The sequence below is a fragment of the Sceloporus occidentalis genome, unplaced genomic scaffold, assembly GCF_023333645.1.
Source record: "Sceloporus occidentalis isolate IW3139 unplaced genomic scaffold, rSceOcc1.0.p SCAF_155, whole genome shotgun sequence".
In the NCBI taxonomy this organism is placed as follows: domain Eukaryota; kingdom Metazoa; phylum Chordata; class Lepidosauria; order Squamata; family Phrynosomatidae; genus Sceloporus; species Sceloporus occidentalis.
The window spans coordinates 1,449,440-1,466,000 of record NW_028317135.1 but is presented as its reverse complement, the minus strand read 5'-3'; the positions used below and the strand labels follow the sequence as shown (position 1 = coordinate 1,466,000).

Genomic DNA, 16,561 nt, shown 5'->3' with positions numbered 1-16,561 from the left:
TGCATTACTTTTATAAGTAGATGACGGATTAGAATGATCATTCCTTCTCGTGAACAATTTCGTATTCATGAAATTTTGCTCCGTTTATATTTTTCCCAGGAACACTTAATTGTCATGTGACACAAATGCTGGCCCTCAGGGGTTGTTGCCATAGACACCGACAAAGCTTCTAAACGGTTTCAGGGTTTTTATTTGTTGGAAATCTTCAGATGAAGGAATACAGTGACAGGTCTTCCAAAGTTTACTCCCCTAACATGCTGGAGAGTGCGAGTGGAACAGCATCTTTACTCCTGTGTTGATTAGTATCACAAGCAGCAAATTTTTTACATTTTGGGTTCGTATATCCTGGGAGAATTACAATATTTGACACTTTCACAATGTATTCTGGGTTCCAAAACCCATTCATGACCGCATAATCATCCCACTTTGGTACATTCCGTTACGCAAATATTTCCCCTTCCATAGAGGGCCTGACTGACCCCCTAATTTAGGAAAGGGTTAAATTTGGATGACCTAGGAAATTGGGTAGAGCCAGCAGATGCCTCTGGGAAGGGTTCAGCGGTGTTTAAAATTGCATAAGAACTGAAAGTTATACTAATAAATACTGCAATGTTTCTATATCTTTTCACAATGGGCCGGTGGGGAGGCAAACGGTGTAAACCAGCAGTGTTTGGGGGCCTGACGTTGTACAGCGCTACAGAATTTGATGGCGCTATATAAAACAATAAATAATAGTAATAACCTCCCACGTAACCTGCAGTTCGACCCGCGATTAGGCAATGTCTAAACCACTCTGCTGAACAAATCAAAGGTCAGAGGTCTGTGTTTTTCCGTGCGGGGGGGGGAACACGGTGTATTCAATCAAAGTATTCTTTTGGATGAATGTTTTCTCATCAAGGTCGAAATAACCATTGCTTTTCAAGAAATGGTAACAAGCCATATGCCTCTTGCGAGGTTTGCCTAGAAGCCAAGATGGCCGCTTCCAGAGCCTTCAAAGGTTCTTGAGTTTTTACCATTCTCTAGTAATTCCAACAGATTTTAACGTTCCACAGAAATACAGGTCACGGGGGTAACGTCATCACCTAAAGGACTCCAGCTTCGTAGGTGGCCAAAGTTGGGGATTTTTCCACCCCTTGTCCTGGGAGTAGTGGGGTTTTTGGTGGGGACGGCATGGTTGATATGAGGCTTCTCTCTCTTTCCAGTGGGTGACCTGTTGGAATGAACGGCGAACAGATAGATTTATCCATCGTCCACGTCGACTGGAGCCCGTCCACGTACCCCTTGTTTGAAGACAGCAACAGCAGCTGCGGATCTCTGGGGACGTCGGTGCAGAGCGTCGCGACCAACGAGAGCGAAGACAACGAGCCCGAGAAAGATAAATTGTGCGCGGTTTGTGGGGACAAAGCCAACGGCTACCACTTCCATGTCCTGACCTGCGAGGGGTGCAAGGGCTTCTTCAGGTGAGAGCACTGCGGAACAATACGGGTCCAGAAACATCGGGGGACTCGATAAGGAACATAGTACCCCTGCTCATCAGACTGTCTTCATACAATAGATCGCGGTATTTGACATTTAAACATTATTTAATGATTTGCAGGAGGAAAGCAGGCAGCCCAGGGCTCTGCGGGGGTAAATAAAGTGCTTATTGCTCTGCAGGGGTAAAGGAGGCAGCTGTATTGGGGTCTTCTGAGGATAGAAAATAGAAGCGAGGAAATCACTGCATTAATAGTCGCAGCCGGAGAGCTGTACCGGAGGGGGGACAGACGGGAGGAATCCGACCTCTTCCTTTGGGATGCTGGGGAGAAGCTCCCTGCGGCAAAGAGCCTCAAATAAAGGATAAAACAGGAAAAAGATGCAGAGAGGCGAGAGACGCGCAGGGAAGAGAGGGGGAGGAGGGGAAACGGGACTGGAGAGAGACACAAGGGGGGTGAGAGGGTGCGTTACAGAGATAGGGTCAGAGAGGGGGTTAGAGACAGGGAGAGGGGGTAGATAGGGGAGAAAGGCGGGGAGACAGGGAGAGGGGGGGTGGGGAAAAATACCAGGAAAGAGTGACAGACATGGAGACAATGTAAGAGAGACAGACAGACAGGGAAGGGGGCAGACAGCAGAGATTGAAACAGGAATCGACAGGGAAGGTAAGACCAGGAGTAAGAGAGCTCTTTTCCCTCGCAGGACTTTGCTGTAATAAAGGGAAGACTCTCTGTTTTTTTAACGGGCATTTCTTATAGCGGAGATTCCGTGCCTGCATACCCGCGGCATCAACCACGCAGCCACCGCCATCTCCCCTCTCTGGATCAGCCAGAATAAGGCTACACGGAGCGGTCCCAATGCTCTTATAGCTCGTGATATACATAGTGGGAGATCACACGTTACAAGTCCGTCCACAAAGAGGTTTTTATGGAATAAAGACACATTATTTTTAACTGGTGCCAATAACACATTCTGCCTCCTAGAAAAAGCCAAGAGGTTTACCCGTGTTATAAAGGGTAACTAAGGACACTAATTGTCTCCTTTCCCTCCGCTCCTCAGACGTTCAATCAGCAAAGGACTACACTTTACCTGCCCGTTCACCCGGACCTGCCCCATCACCAAGGCCAAGCGGCGGAGATGCCAGGCGTGCCGACTCCAGAAGTGCCTGGACGTGGGCATGAGGACCGACAGTAAGCTGTGTGCCGTCACTCGCACCCCTGCCGTTACTTTGTAACAATAACATGACCCTATTAGACCATAAGTGTTTTTTAATGTAGCGCGGGTCCATGCAGCCCCTGAACCTAAAGCCATTACTAATTGCCGGAGTCATGCCTCTTCCTCCCCCCTCTTTCCATCACTCTTTGGCCTCCAACAAAGGCCAGAATGCATTAGAGGCAGGCAACCGTATTGATTGCAGTAGAGAGATAATAATCCCGTGTCGAGCTCCCAGAAGCCTTTGCTGCCGGCTCCCGCTCTGGCCAATGGTGGCAGGTTAATTGTCCTGTGGGATGCTCTCACGTTAATGCACTGATTTGGCAGCGCGCGGTTTGATCCATGCCGTGTGCACAGCTTCAGGGGACCGTCTATAAATACCCTAGCCTCCCGCCGCCTTCCCCACCAGTGTTTACAGACGCGATTCCTTTGAAGCTCTTTCAATAAAAGCCACGCCGAGGATTAATGTAACCAGAAGGACATTCCGCTCAACACGCAGACAGGCGGAAACCATCAATGTCCACCTCTTGGCCCCACGTATGTCCTGGAGGAAACCCAGAGGAACTGCAAGACGCGGGGGCACGTGAGAAGATTGGGCGGTTAGCCACCCATGCCATATATAAAATATATAAAATTATAATCAGTCGAGAAAGGGTAGCCATTACGTACCCATTCGATTTTAAATTAATTCGATAGCCGTCATAAAACTGAATCAATCCCAGTTTATCGCACACAAAAGAAATGCACCCTGTGCTTCAATATTATGCAGGTGAAAAATTACATGAGTGAAAATGTTGTACAAAAGTATCCTCTTGAGCAACCAAATTCTTAAAACCTTTTGCCCTAACTACCCGTGCCATCAGGGCCACGAGAAGAGACTCTATACCGAGGGCACCGTGCCAACGCACGTACACAGTGCTCACAGAGAGACATCGGCGAGCCCTTCGATGTTGCAGAGAAGGGGAATTGAAGAGTTGCGGTCAGGTTCCTCGGGCTTACCATGACCTTTGGAAGAGCCATAAATGTGCAGCTCTGGAATAAATCACGTAAGCCCATCAGATATTGTGTGGAGGAGGGAAATATCACAGCTGGTTGGAGGCAACATCGCAGCTAATAAACACACTTCGGGCTGAATTAGGATACTGCACCATGGCAAGTATGGCCACGTGAGGTTGAGTTGCCCCCGGACTGATCGGCCCCTCAGCAGAGATTCGAGAATGGTGGTGATTAGATGTCTAGGGTTATGTGTGTTAGAACTCCACCATACAAAACAAACATTTTGGTCATTTATTTTCAATAATCTTTCATAAGATTCCTGGGAATCAGTGGCACGGAAGGCAACTGTTGGACTTCAAGGTCAATCCTTCGACCTCCCAATGGTGGTGTGGAGGGCCACTCTCCATCCACTTCTCCTAAATGAATATTAAATTGCAGGTGTCCACTGCTGACCCATAGTGAAGTTCTATGGGCAATATGACACAAGAATGGTCATCCACATGGAGTCATAATATTTACGGTACATCATTCTACTACCCTGCAAATGCTCGCTCTTTGAACCATTATACAAACAGAGGAATTCATGAACCTGTGACATGGAGCGGTTGGCTAATTCACCACCCACTCAATTGGCAAGCATCACGTAGATCTTGGAGTATTGTCCGCAGGTTATTTTTAAGATAGAGAAAAAGAATCTCCGTACTTACTCTAAATCAAGTAAAATATATAATGGTAATTAAGCTTTACCCAACCAACAATCATTTTATATGCCCTGTTATGACTACATTTTTTATTTCCAGTGATAATGACAGAAGAAGCTCTGTTGATGCGTCGCGAACTTAGAAAGAGAAAAAAGCAGGAACGCATGCAGAGGACGCGGCCGGTGGTAGAAGTTGGATCGCTGACGGACGACCAGAAGCAGCTGATCTCCATTCTTACCGAAGCCCACAACAAACACTTGGATACATCTTTCTCGCAGTTTAAGGATTATAGGGTGAGTACATGTAAGTGGCACGACTACAAGAATACCCTCTAAACGTGGTCTCGAGTCTATTCTGTCCTAGGAGGCCCACAACAAACAGCTTCAGATGCACAGCAGCTCGGCTAACTCGAGAACATCCACTGCACACAAACAATCAGAACCTAAAGAAGAGGTCCATAGAATGTTCTCACCGCATAATGGTTACAAAACACTCGTCCTTTCCTCGGCTGACCCTGGTGTTCTATGATTTATGTTGGTCGTAAACGGTTGCTCAATTGGATAAGCAGAATCCTTCACCTGAAGTGACTGGCAGACAACCAGGTGGTCATCTAGTTCACGGAGAGGCTGTCAGCCAATCACACAGCAGCTCGATGCCAACGCAATAATTTATGGCGCATTCGATACCGTTATATATTAACCGAGTGTGTGTTGGCTTGACAAAGAGGGCATGGGGCCAGTGCTTAGATGTTATATTTCAACAAGAGACAACAAGCTCTGTTTATTGGCGAAGAAGACCTTTCCGAGCACAAAAGTTGGGATAACTTAATTTTGGCCTGCAATATTTTGGACCCAAAATACAATTTCATACTGAAGTCATGTTTATTTTTTAATATATACATAGTTTTAAGTGTTTATTCCCGCTGGTTTCTGTGCAGCTATTGACTCTTCTCAGCTCCCATTTCCAACTAACATGCCGAAAAGGGTTTCGTTTGCAAAAAACCCGTACCAAAACAGGTGCCGTCAAGAATCCAACTGGTCTCATCTAATTCTGTGCCTCCTCTCCGTAGCCAACTACATTGATAATGGACAAGTAAGCATCCATTGATGAGGGTATACCTGCTTAATTACAAAAATAAGTCATTAGACATCTTCTTCAGCCTTTGTGTCCCACCAGCAAAGCAGAGGATGTCATCAGTCATCTTTTCCAGCCATTTCTGGTGACCATTATGAGGGACACTTTCCTCAGCCATGTCTTGCCGATGTCCTTAATATCTCTTTACTCTTCTGCAGCCACAGATGAAAATACAGAAGTTCAGTCTGGAGAATTCTTCAGTTTCCAATTCACCGTGTGTATCACCGCATTGCTTCAACGAGTCTACGAACCAGAGCCAGCCGACGTACATGGACATGTCTCCAAATGGTCAGCAGCTAATGGAACATGTCTTCCAAGCAGGCGTCTTCAAAGAGTTGCCTCATTTTGCTGATCTTAGCACTTTCATGATCAAGCAGGTCATCAAATTTGCCAAAGCCATCCCTGCTTTCAGGTGAGGCTACACCACAATAGCCAAATTGCCAAAAAAACAAACAGTGTGGGTCTATATTTTAAAACATTAAGTTCTACTTAACTGTGGGCAGTAAGTGGTAAAACAGGTACTTTAAAATATAAAAAGATGGAATTAAATTCCATTTTCACTTACCGAATCAACCATAAATGGTCCTCGGGGAGAATGGTCATCATATGGGCGTATCATAGAAGGTAGCATTTTACATTTTCAATACTAAGATTCCATAGAAATGCTGGAGATTGAATCCCCCTTTTTGTTCTTCTCTACAGAGCATTTCCAATAGAAGACCAGATTTCCCTTTTAAAAGGATCCACCATGGAGGTCTGCCAAATCCAGTTTAACAGGGTTTTCAATTTGGAAACCAACGAGTGGGAATGTGGGAAGATTAAGTTGAGCATTGAGGATGGTGCAGTGAGTAAGTCTCTATGGTGGGCAAAGGGCTGTTTCGCTTGGGTTCTGTCGAGGAGATCTGGGATCCCCCAAACCATATAAGAACAGCTCTATTATAAACAACGTAGCTACGGGGAAATCTGTCTTGCATTGCTAGCACCTTATTGTTGGAAGCTTCATACTGAGACCCCACTTCTGTTCTCCAACACCCAGGCGGTTTCCAGAAACTGTACCTAGAGCCGCTGCTGAAATTTCACATCACGTTACGGAAGCTGAATCTCCACGACGCGGAATATGTTTTGATGGAAGCTCTGGCGCTCCTGTCTCCAGGTGAGATTACAAAGAGACTGCAAAAATACCTTTTCACGCCTGTACAAAATCGACCACCTCTTGGCGCATTTGAAGGACAAATCTAAATGGTTCTGGGCTCCTGCTGTATAACGCCTCGCTTTATTACTTTGCTCTCCCTCTTTGGCATTTTAAATAAGGGATCTACTCAATTCAAAACGTTTCAAGACTTGAAGGACATGTGGGTTCGGGCGACCCAAACATTTATTTATTTGAGTGAAAACCACTCTCTTGTTGGTCTGCAGACCGTGCTGGCGTTATGGAACACAGCATTATCGATGAAATCCAAGAAAAGATAGCCCTGACGCTGAAATGCTACATCGATTACCATCATCCATTACCGGAAGGCAGGTAAGCGCTCGACTTGGATCACCTGACGGTGAACGCTGACCCTCTGAAGCACATTCATTTCTCCAACGATGTTTGTGTGCAACCGCAGCAATGGCATCCCGGTAATTGTTCTGCGAAGCATGTAGACTTAATGAGACGTGGGAGAGCTAAATACATGATGCTTTTTAGCTCCATTTACCACTTTTTTCCAATCCTGCCCCTGCAAGGAGACAGTTTAATGCAAATACCACACTTCTTTAATGTACCACAAAAAAAGCAATAATAAGGTCTCAGCAGACTAGAGGGGGAAATATGGGGCAACTCTACGTTCCAAAACCAATACTCTTTATGACAAGAAACATATCTTCTTCTACAGGCTGCTCTATCCAAAACTCTTGTCCTTGCTGACCGAACTCCGTACCCTGAACGAAGAGAACACCCGACAAATGCTTCACATCCAGGACATGGATGCCACGGCTATGACCCCACTCATGAAGGAGTTTTTCTGCTGAAGAAACAAGCAAAACGATACTGAAATATAAAGCTGAAACGCACAGGAGACGGCCTAAGGGCATGAGGATGCAGCCGTCCCTCCTAAGGGTTACTCAGGGAGACGATGAACTCGCCCTGACCCCATCTCATTGTTTGATTGCACTTTGGAAGTCCTCGTTCTTTGTAAGAAAACCTGATGTAAGGGTTCTGAACGGAGGACAGGAATAAAGGACCCCATGTTTTCTGCCATCACGAAAGTGATGGATACAGGCCAGAGCTGCGACGAAATCAAGCACAGCGCTCGCCGAGTGACTGATGATCTTATTCCATCGACACTGTAAGAGTTAGACAAAGCTCTACGAGGCTTCCCCCAACACACATACCATGTTTAACAGGCTTGCACATGTTTAACAAGGCAACATATATTTTGTAACATGTTGTGTGACCAACCAAAGTATCGATGATCATAGTTACATAGTTAGAAGACATGCGTCCATCAAGTTCAGCCTTTCCCATGTCTGTTTATTTCTTGCTGTTGATCCAAAAGAAGGCAAAAAACCCAGTTTCTTTCCAATTCTGCACAAACTGGGGGGGGGGGGGGAATCCTTCTTGACCCCAGAAATTATATCCCTGAATATTATATTTTTGTATTCATCCAACTGTTGTTTAAACGTCTGTACAGACTCTGATGAAACGACCTCTGCAGGCAGAGAATTCTACATCCGTATTGCCCTTACTGTAAAAAACCCTTTCCTCTGCTTTAGACTAAATCTCCTTTCTTCCAGTAAGTGCCTTCATGGCACCTTCTTACTGCAAAAAAGGGATTGTTGGATATGTGTTCCCTAGGCAAAAGTTTGTGGGGGGATGTTGAACCCCTCAGAACTATCTATGCCTAGTCTGCCCTAGGGGCATGCGATGCAATAGTCGTATGGGCCATTGTACATACCGTAAATCAGCATGGTAAGCCACTTACTGCCGTCAGCCAGTCTCTTTTGACACTAGTCCCTGCACTTCTAAGGAGTTCTTGGATGAGAAACATCAGAAACTTGGTTCAAAGAATGAAATCAAGCTTTCCTGGCAAACGCCACGGGTGAAAAAACAAAAACCACAATCCAGTGACGTTAATGTATAAAACTACACCAGGCAAGGATACCAGATACCAAAGAAACCTTAATACTCCACGGGTCCCGCACAGGTAAATTGTAAGAATGCGAGTCATGTCCCACTCCCGAATATTACTGGTAAGTATACAGGGGAAGGGTTTAGAAGGAATCCCTGCAAGAAAGCAGGTGCCGACACAAAACAATAAGCATTGATGCCATTTTGTTTAAAAATAAAAAAAAAAATCACTTTTCCCATTCAGCTGTACGAACAATAAATCCTAATCCTGGACCTCCATAGTTTTGCACCAGATTGTAGCAGCTCCCGTAAAGGGTTAAACTTTATGCAAAGTTAAATGGTGTTAAATAAAACGTTCTATTTATGAATGCGAGACTCCATCTATCATTTTAACGCAATGCACGATTCAACCGGGGCTCTTTCTGAAGGATATTATGTCAAAGAATAAAGATAAAAGGACAGAGAATCTGTACTGGGTTCTAAAAACCAAGCGGAGGTTAAAAGTAAGAAAAAAAAAAACTTCATTATAGGATTTTATAATCCATTTTTTAAAGGCACTGGTGGATCATTTTTTAAGCTGTATATTTATATAAGCGTATGATGGATATTAAGGACGTTTGTAAAGGTTTAGTTTTCAAGGTCAATTTAAATAAGAAAAGTGCGGTTTCGGCCAAATGACTTGCAGCGCTAAAGGAAAAAAGAATCCTGGGAAGAAATCAACCTGTGACGTCATCATGTTATGTAGGAAGCTATTTGGGGACTCGGGCCCACTTCTGCTCCCTTGGGGGGGGACCATATTATTTTTGGCTTTTTTTCCCTCCTGGATGCAGCCGGCAAGAAAACATTGGAGTCTGACCAGGTGAGGAGGCAGCAGAGCAGACGTCCCGCAGTCCTGCATAATTTATGCCCTTGTCTTCTGCATTACCCAGGGCAGTAAGGGCAGAGTTTGTCGGAAACGCCTCTCTATGCCTAGGAGTAATTGCCGAGCCGCACTGCTCACCCACCGCAGCATTGCAAACCTCTTGAACGTGGCAAGGCCCGACAGCGAGAGCCCTGGTTTTCCAAGGGCATTTAGAATAATATGTGTTCCTAGCACAACGCCCTATCATTTATACAGAGACGGACAGTAGATTTTCACAACAGGCAGGCCAGTTCTCCGAAGGTCACCTTGCCAGTCTGATTAGAGGTAACGTCGTGGCGCGTGGCTAAATCAAATGAAATAGCAACACTCACAAAAGTAATTTAATGCGACGCTGAGCTGACAGCTTGATCCAGACGAAAGATGGGCTGCGCTTCTGCGTTTCGTGGCGTTCTAGGTTATACTCATTGCCTACTTCTGAGGACCCGAGGTGATTCTGTGGGGTAATGCCCTACTTCAGGTCATGTATTTTTCAACAGATACCTTGTGATGTTTTTCATGGCTAGTTACTCGCCGAGTTGACTTGAGCGGCCAAGATAGCAGTCGTGCTCCCTTTAGTGAATAGACAAGTCGCTCAATTTCAGCCTGCTCTGGCCTGAGCAAACTCTGGCAAACAGACCCGTTAGAGAAGACAAACATTTCAAAACACGGTAGGAAGGTGTACAGACAGCTTTAAGAGAAAATATGCCCTGTAGCCCGGTCACTTCAGTCTTTACACATCATGCTGCAGGAACACTTTTTCATCATCACAAGGGGTTAAAAGAGACATGTCAGAGCAAGTAAATAAAGACAACAAACGGCATTAAATAAGGGAACGGTTTTTCAAACGTTTTAACAGCACCTCCAAGTGGGGACATGAAATATATGCGATGGAATGAGGACATTTAAAGGCTTGCTCTGGAATGATGAAATAGTTAAAAGAGATTTAAACTGAGCCATGTGGCCCATTAAGAGCTGGGTAAGGTGGGCTGCGGACACACACACACACCTTTGGTCCCTAACAGAGATCGGAGGTACACAAAACCATTGCATTCCGCCACTAGGGTCTCATTCGCATGCACAGTCAAGATTTAGATTAACAGACACTTCCTTATGCATTTCTAAATCCAAAACAGTATCTGGTGCAGAATGCTCACTAGAACTGAATTATCGGGGAGAAAACGTGTAAATATTTAAGTTGAACAGAAACATTGTCCAGCAGTGCGTGAACTACGTCTCCCATAAACCTTTGCTGCATGAATAAAATACAATAAAAAATAATAAATTATGGGGGATTTAGCCCAGTAACATCTCACGAGATACTTAAGATAAATTTCGGAAAACTAAACTCTGCCCGGTAGATAAAACTCAGCAAATTCACGGGTTTTACCAGGCAGAATCCTCAATATAAAACCCTGCCCCTAGAGGCTCCATGGAAGGAATCTTCCGTCAAGGACCCGTGCCTGTGTTTCTGTTCTCCGTTTCTCTTAATAATCTACATTTCTAGCTCAAAATGCAGCAAATATTAAATCTATAAATTATTCTATGCAACTAAAAAGGTTATCAGTGTGAAGAAGTCCTAAAATTCCAAGGGAATCGCCACAAAAAAACCCAAAACCCTGCAGATATGGCCCTGAGACGGATTCAAAATGCGTTGGTCCCGACAGAACATATATCTCAACCAAACGGCATTTTTAAGAGGGTGATTATTGTTGTAATTTATAAGCAGTTCCTTGTTGGCAAATGCTTCGCGGAGTGCAGCAGAGGGAACGCAAGGGGTTCTGCCGCCTCTGAAGAATACTTCCATAGTTGTTCCCCGCTGAAAACCTATCGTGCCAACAAGAAGCATTATCCTTGTCACAAGGCAGGTGCCAGCTTCCGAACAACCCATGTTCCTGTATCTGCCCCACTGATCATGCCTCTGGATTTCAGTCTAGAGGAAGATGGGTGTAGAAGTGAAGAAGGTGGGTAGGGGAAAGTTCCTTGGTGCGGGCCAAGTCTTTGAAGAACACACAAGTCCCCTTTGATGGTGTCCACCCCAACACCTAGGACCATCTCAGCCCACCATGATATTGAAGCCGCAGTGAAACTTATTCTTCCAGTGGTTCATGAAAGCACCAAGTGCCAGGGTAATGGGAAGAGGGGGCAATTTCTTTTCCAATACTCCCCCCACACACCAGGAACTGTCCACGGACCCTTTGAAGACCATATTGGCTTTTGGAACGTTCAGGTGATAACCGAAAGCAAAGGACGTCTCTCGGAGTCTGGTGTTTGCTTCAAACTCAACGCCGACTTGAATCTGTACAGAGAGGGGACAGACTCATACTAAAAATGTGGACTGGGTTCAGTTTCAAAGGAAGTGCTACTCCTCAACAAACACTGAGCGTTCTGGCATGACGTTGGAAGTGTAAGGGGATCTGTAATCTAATTCCTTCTTGTTAAGGTTAGAACTTGGGAGAGGAAGACTCTGCTGTGGCCTCTGTTACAATGCCAGAACATATCAAATCAAGGTCTTTTCACCGTGAGAATATGAAAATCAAGATGAAGGGATAAGAAGATGTTTAAAGGACTAGATAACCTTTATGGGGAGTACTTGGCTGTAACATGCAATTTACACAATGCTTGGCTAAAATCAGACCTATTAATATAAGAACATTACGAGAACACCATTTGAGAAGTTCTCAGGCTTACCTGTTCGTTTGCTTTGTGGTAGTAACTGGCATGAGCTCCACCATATCCAATATTTAGGGTGGCCACCCAGTCTGGAGCTGAAAGAGTCACACAAATAGAGATTACATAGGTCACCCCCAAAAAAACCCCCACAGCCCGCTGCTAAATACAAATCAGGTTTGCAAATGCGGATACAAATCATGAGAATAGAGAACCCCATACCAGAATATCTGCCAGCCAGCGTGAGGATGGCCCCCTCTTCTCCAAGTCTCTGGTGATAAACCAGCTCCCCACCAAGAACAAGGCGGGGGGTGATGCTCTGCAGAAAGTGCGATACCAGGATTACTGAAACGAAAACAGAGATTACTTTTTCGAGGACAATTCTGAGAAATGCATATTATTCTACTTCAGAATGTTGGGCACATACAGTGCTTAAAGACTTCAAGTTTGGATGGGCCAACTGGTTTGGTCCTTCCATTAAGATCTCTAGATATGTACTTTAGGTGTCGTGTTCTGGCGCCGGTCCTAAAATTATAGGTAAGGGAGTTCCTTTAAGAACTGAGATACGTCTTTCAAGGGCAGAAGACTCTTTGCCACTTACAGACCCAAGACCAGAATCCCAACCTCAAAGTTATGTTTCTCAAAGTAACAACTACGATCTTGTGAAGACCAGGCGAACGTCCCAGTTTTTCAGACTGGCTGGACAACAAAAACTGTGAAAGAATCTTCTTGAACAAAAAATGACCAATACAGAAAAGACAATCAGATCTTGTGTTTAAAAGCAGACATTACTACTGGATCTTTTCTGGTACTCTGTGGGTTCAACAACAGATTCTGAGTGACGGAGTCAGTAGAAAGGTATTTGATAAAATGAGTGTTCTACCCATTCTTTACCAGATTGGTTGATGATGTCAGGATTTCCCAAAGTCAGAGTTCCTGTGTAATTATCACCTCTGTACTCCCCATCAATCTGCCACGTGAGGAATTTGGAGTGATGGGTCTACAGGGGAAAAAAAAAAACGATGAGTGGACTCTGGGATCCTGTATTTTTACAATGTGTGCGAAACAAACAAAAATAAACAGCGGCACAATAAATTATAGATAAATGAGTTAAATCCCAAGTTAAATGACGCGGCTTTAAAAAGGACAGCTCTGTCCGCTTACCTGAAATACAGCTTTGGATCGGATGCGGTCAGTGAAAAGATACTGGATCTGGGCATTCAGGCTCCCATTGCTATCCAGATCCCCGATGAGCACCGGGAAATTCTGCAAGAAACCAGAGGTAAATAAGATTCACAAACGTATTGGTCGTGGGATTAGAGAAGAGAAAGGACTCAACAGTCCATAACAAAATATATTTGTAGAAAAAGAAATGCGGGTGTGATGTCTCCTTACAATCACTTAATGAAAGAGCAAGTATCCCCCGGTTACCATTTAATGCACTGAAGGCATAACTGAAAAATATTTTACGGACTACGATGGGCATCAGAACACAAACGGTCACCAACGACCAGATCCCAGTTGCACTTGAAGAGTACGCTCATGGCTATCATACCCCTTACAGCCGCACACCTTGTCCAACCAGCACTTCCTCGCAACACGTAATCCAAAAATGACCGTTCGTTGGCGGGACGGAATTAATCTTTAAATGGGCGAAGAATAAAATATTGTGTTAGAAGCTGTAATACTATCATGGACCCTCATATGCAAATAAGGCCCCATAACCACCAATTTGCATATGGGTATCATTTCTAAGCACAATATTTTATCCTTGGTAAGCTTGCACATATTAGGTATTCTAGAATACACAGATTCCGTGGTTAGTAAAGAGAACGAGCAGAGAATTTTCCGCTACCTCCAAGGGGCTGGGCTGTTCGTCCCCGATGTACTTGGCGTTGAAGTGGTAGCAGGACAGACCAGCTGTGCTCATATGAACGGTGTGGCTGACCTGGGGAGAAGAGAAAGTGCGTCATTCCATCAGCGGCCACCCAAACACAAATTATAAAAACTCAGCAACCTATCACTGCTTGCTTAGGTGTCACGTGACAATTAGGTTTCCCCGGCAAAAATATATGAATAGATTTTTTATTTGATTAAGCAATTATTTGTGCCAAAGACTGTGGCAGACAGGGATAATTTCCGACGCTCTTCCTCCCCTTGCTATCACCACTAACCCCAGGTTCGCCTCTTACACTCTACTACCATAGCCTTGCACACGCACACTCGCGCCAACCCCATACACAAACATACACACACGCTCTAACGTCACATTCTCACACACGCTTACACCGCCCCATAAGGAACAGAAACGTATTCAAACTATTATCCAACTGTTGTAGTGCAGTGGGTGAAAGAGTAATGATTTTACATTTAACCCCACAGTGTCTGTTTTACCTGAAAATGGCTACTGAGAGGTCGGTTGATAATTACTTTCACCCCTTCCATCTGCAGAGGAAAAACGTCTGTAACCAAGCAAAGAAAGCATTAAAGGAACAGATCAAATTAATATACATATATCTCGAAGTCTAAGGGATAATTACCAAAAAAGAACACTCTTATACTCCAAGCAATACATTATCTTCAACCTCAGTAAAAAGATTTACAAAGATGGCGGGCAAGGACCATGATCTCGGCTGTATTTCAATGGAGTAATACACGAGGGATTGGAGAAAGTTAATGCGAGACATGGGGCAGCTACACGTGAAAAGTATGTGTTTCTCAAAATAAAACTGCTGAGATGGGAACTGCCACCTGATGACGTCATGCACTAGATTTGACGCACATGCCCCCAGGTGACCCTTAGAGTCCTAGGGGTGCTGTGTCAATATGGCTACCATATTGGGCCATCCAAGGGGTCACTCACCTTTGCAACTCTTATGCAGCTCATCGAAGCTACCAGGGTTGGGGAGGGCAAAAGCTTTCCTCCTCCTGCGCCATGACACATGCGGGGAAGCCAGCACGTTCCCCATTCTTCTGTCCAAAGCTTGCTTTAATCAGACGCGAGTCTTGGGGGAAAACGAAGCGATCAACGGCCTCTGCTAATCCGAGGAAGCTAAGGACAGCAGCGCGTCTCGTCTCTCCGGGTAGCCAGCACCCATGCTTCTTCGCACGAACCCCCTCCGTTTAACCACGGACCCCAATAATTCAGACAGCGGACTGCATACACCTAGGAGACCAGAAAGAGATCGTTAATAATTAAATAGAAGCTAAAGATAACCCGTACGCTAACTCTATTAACTATTCATCGCATTAGCATTCTAAATATTTCAATTCTAATCAGCACACCCGTCTCCTGGATGTTAAAATACACATTTACTAGACCCTGCTAGGAATATGAAACACATGGTACTCCATAAACTCTAGACTACAATTCCCATCATGCCCAGGCAGCTTTTGACATGGGACAGATTGCTGTCCTTGGCATTTTAGTATCTTTCCAATGTTTTAGACCACAAACCTGCAAGAGTGTATCTCCCTGCGCTTTTTCCTTCCCCAGTAACCCCTCAATGGCCTGGATAGAGCTCCTGACAGTGACAGCCTTTCCCCTTCCACAGGATTTCATGTCACCAGGATGAGGGCAGCCATTGCTATTACTGGTAGGCTCCACCTCGAGTGATGATGAGCTGGCCATCTTGGGTAAGGGCATCACTATGGCAACGGCCTGTGCCTATCAGAGCTAGACAGCTGTGTGGCAGCCGAGGTCCATGAATTAAAGATGAGAACCCGTTAAATTCATACTGGGACTGAGTGCAGTCAGGAGAAGCCATGACACTATGTTTTATTGTAATATATGCATTCATATAAACATATCATATATTACTGTGCGCCGTGAGGTGTCTGTAATTTATATTTACCGCGAAAAATATTTTCCAGCCTATTTCAGAAGTGGTATCTTCCACAGAAATGGACTGCTCGTATAGTGAGGTCATGTGACCCCTTTCTGGTAAGTTAATGCCTTCAGATGGCTTTTTAAGAGAAGCCCCACCTCTACTGACATCACCTATCCGGCCATTGGCTGGTGGGAATCAGGCCCTCGACTTCCGGCATTGGCTGGCAGGTGGTGGAAGGAAGGTGTCCCCGAGCAGAGAGGGCAGGATAGAGAGGGTGGGCTGAGGCCTGGGCAGCTGCAAGAGGGACACGGACAGGTACTGTTACCATGGGGTATTAGCAAGGGGGCTTTACTACCCTCATCTGGGGTCAGAGGGGGCAACAGAAGGGGTGGGAATAAGCGTTGATCCTATGGGGGGTAAGGATCAATACATCTATACAGCTTCGTGCTGTGGATCCATTACACACACACACACCCGCCCCCCCACGATTAGTTACATCCCTTAATTGTAACTCATCAGTGTAATTCCTTTACAGTTG

The 16,561-nt window shown here is 45.0% G+C and overlaps 2 protein-coding genes across 2 annotated transcripts; one reads left to right on the top strand and one right to left on the bottom strand.

Moving 5' to 3' along the window:
* The first annotated feature begins 1,218 nt into the window (after positions 1 to 1,218).
* Positions 1,219 to 7,526, top strand: LOC149280500 (nuclear receptor subfamily 1 group I member 3-like). Its single transcript, XM_089500487.1, has 8 exons — positions 1,219 to 1,460; positions 2,530 to 2,660; positions 4,479 to 4,672; positions 5,672 to 5,925; positions 6,216 to 6,352; positions 6,550 to 6,666; positions 6,930 to 7,035; positions 7,391 to 7,526. Exons 1-8 carry the CDS (start codon positions 1,219 to 1,221, stop codon positions 7,524 to 7,526), a joined length of 1,317 nt encoding a protein of 438 aa, XP_089356613.1.
* Positions 7,527 to 11,579: 4,053 nt separating this feature from the next.
* LOC149280499 (mitochondrial import receptor subunit TOM40B-like) lies at positions 11,580 to 15,162 on the bottom strand. Its single transcript, XM_089500516.1, has 8 exons — positions 15,057 to 15,162; positions 14,588 to 14,655; positions 14,049 to 14,141; positions 13,358 to 13,459; positions 13,088 to 13,193; positions 12,416 to 12,538; positions 12,215 to 12,291; positions 11,580 to 11,822 (listed from the first exon to the last, which is right to left on the bottom strand). The coding sequence occupies exons 1-8, from the start codon at positions 15,160 to 15,162 to the stop codon at positions 11,580 to 11,582; spliced, it is 918 nt and encodes a 305-aa protein (XP_089356642.1).
* Positions 15,163 to 16,561: the final 1,399 nt, after the last annotated feature.

What these genes read in the sequence shown, in the direction of transcription:
- LOC149280500 (XM_089500487.1), top strand. Translation starts at nt 1,219, where the DNA reads ATGAACGGCGAACAGATAGATTTATCCATCGTCCACGTCGACTGGAGC. An exon ending in CGTGGGCATGAGGACCGACA is followed by an intron (nt 2,661 to 4,478) that starts GTAAGCTGTGTG and finishes TTTTATTTCCAG; the next exon opens with TGATAATGACAGAAGAAGCT. An exon ending in TAAGTTGAGCATTGAGGATG is followed by an intron (nt 6,353 to 6,549) that starts GTGCAGTGAGTA and finishes TCCAACACCCAG; the next exon opens with GCGGTTTCCAGAAACTGTAC.
- LOC149280499 (XM_089500516.1), bottom strand. Translation starts at nt 15,162, where the DNA reads ATGGGGAACGTGCTGGCTTCCCCGCATGTGTCATGGCGCAGGAGGAGG. An exon ending in TGACATCATCAACCAATCTG is followed by an intron (nt 12,539 to 13,087) that starts GTAAAGAATGGG and finishes TTTTCGTTTCAG; the next exon opens with TAATCCTGGTATCGCACTTT. An exon ending in GCTGGCTGGCAGATATTCTG is followed by an intron (nt 12,292 to 12,415) that starts GTATGGGGTTCT and finishes TGACTCTTTCAG; the next exon opens with CTCCAGACTGGGTGGCCACC.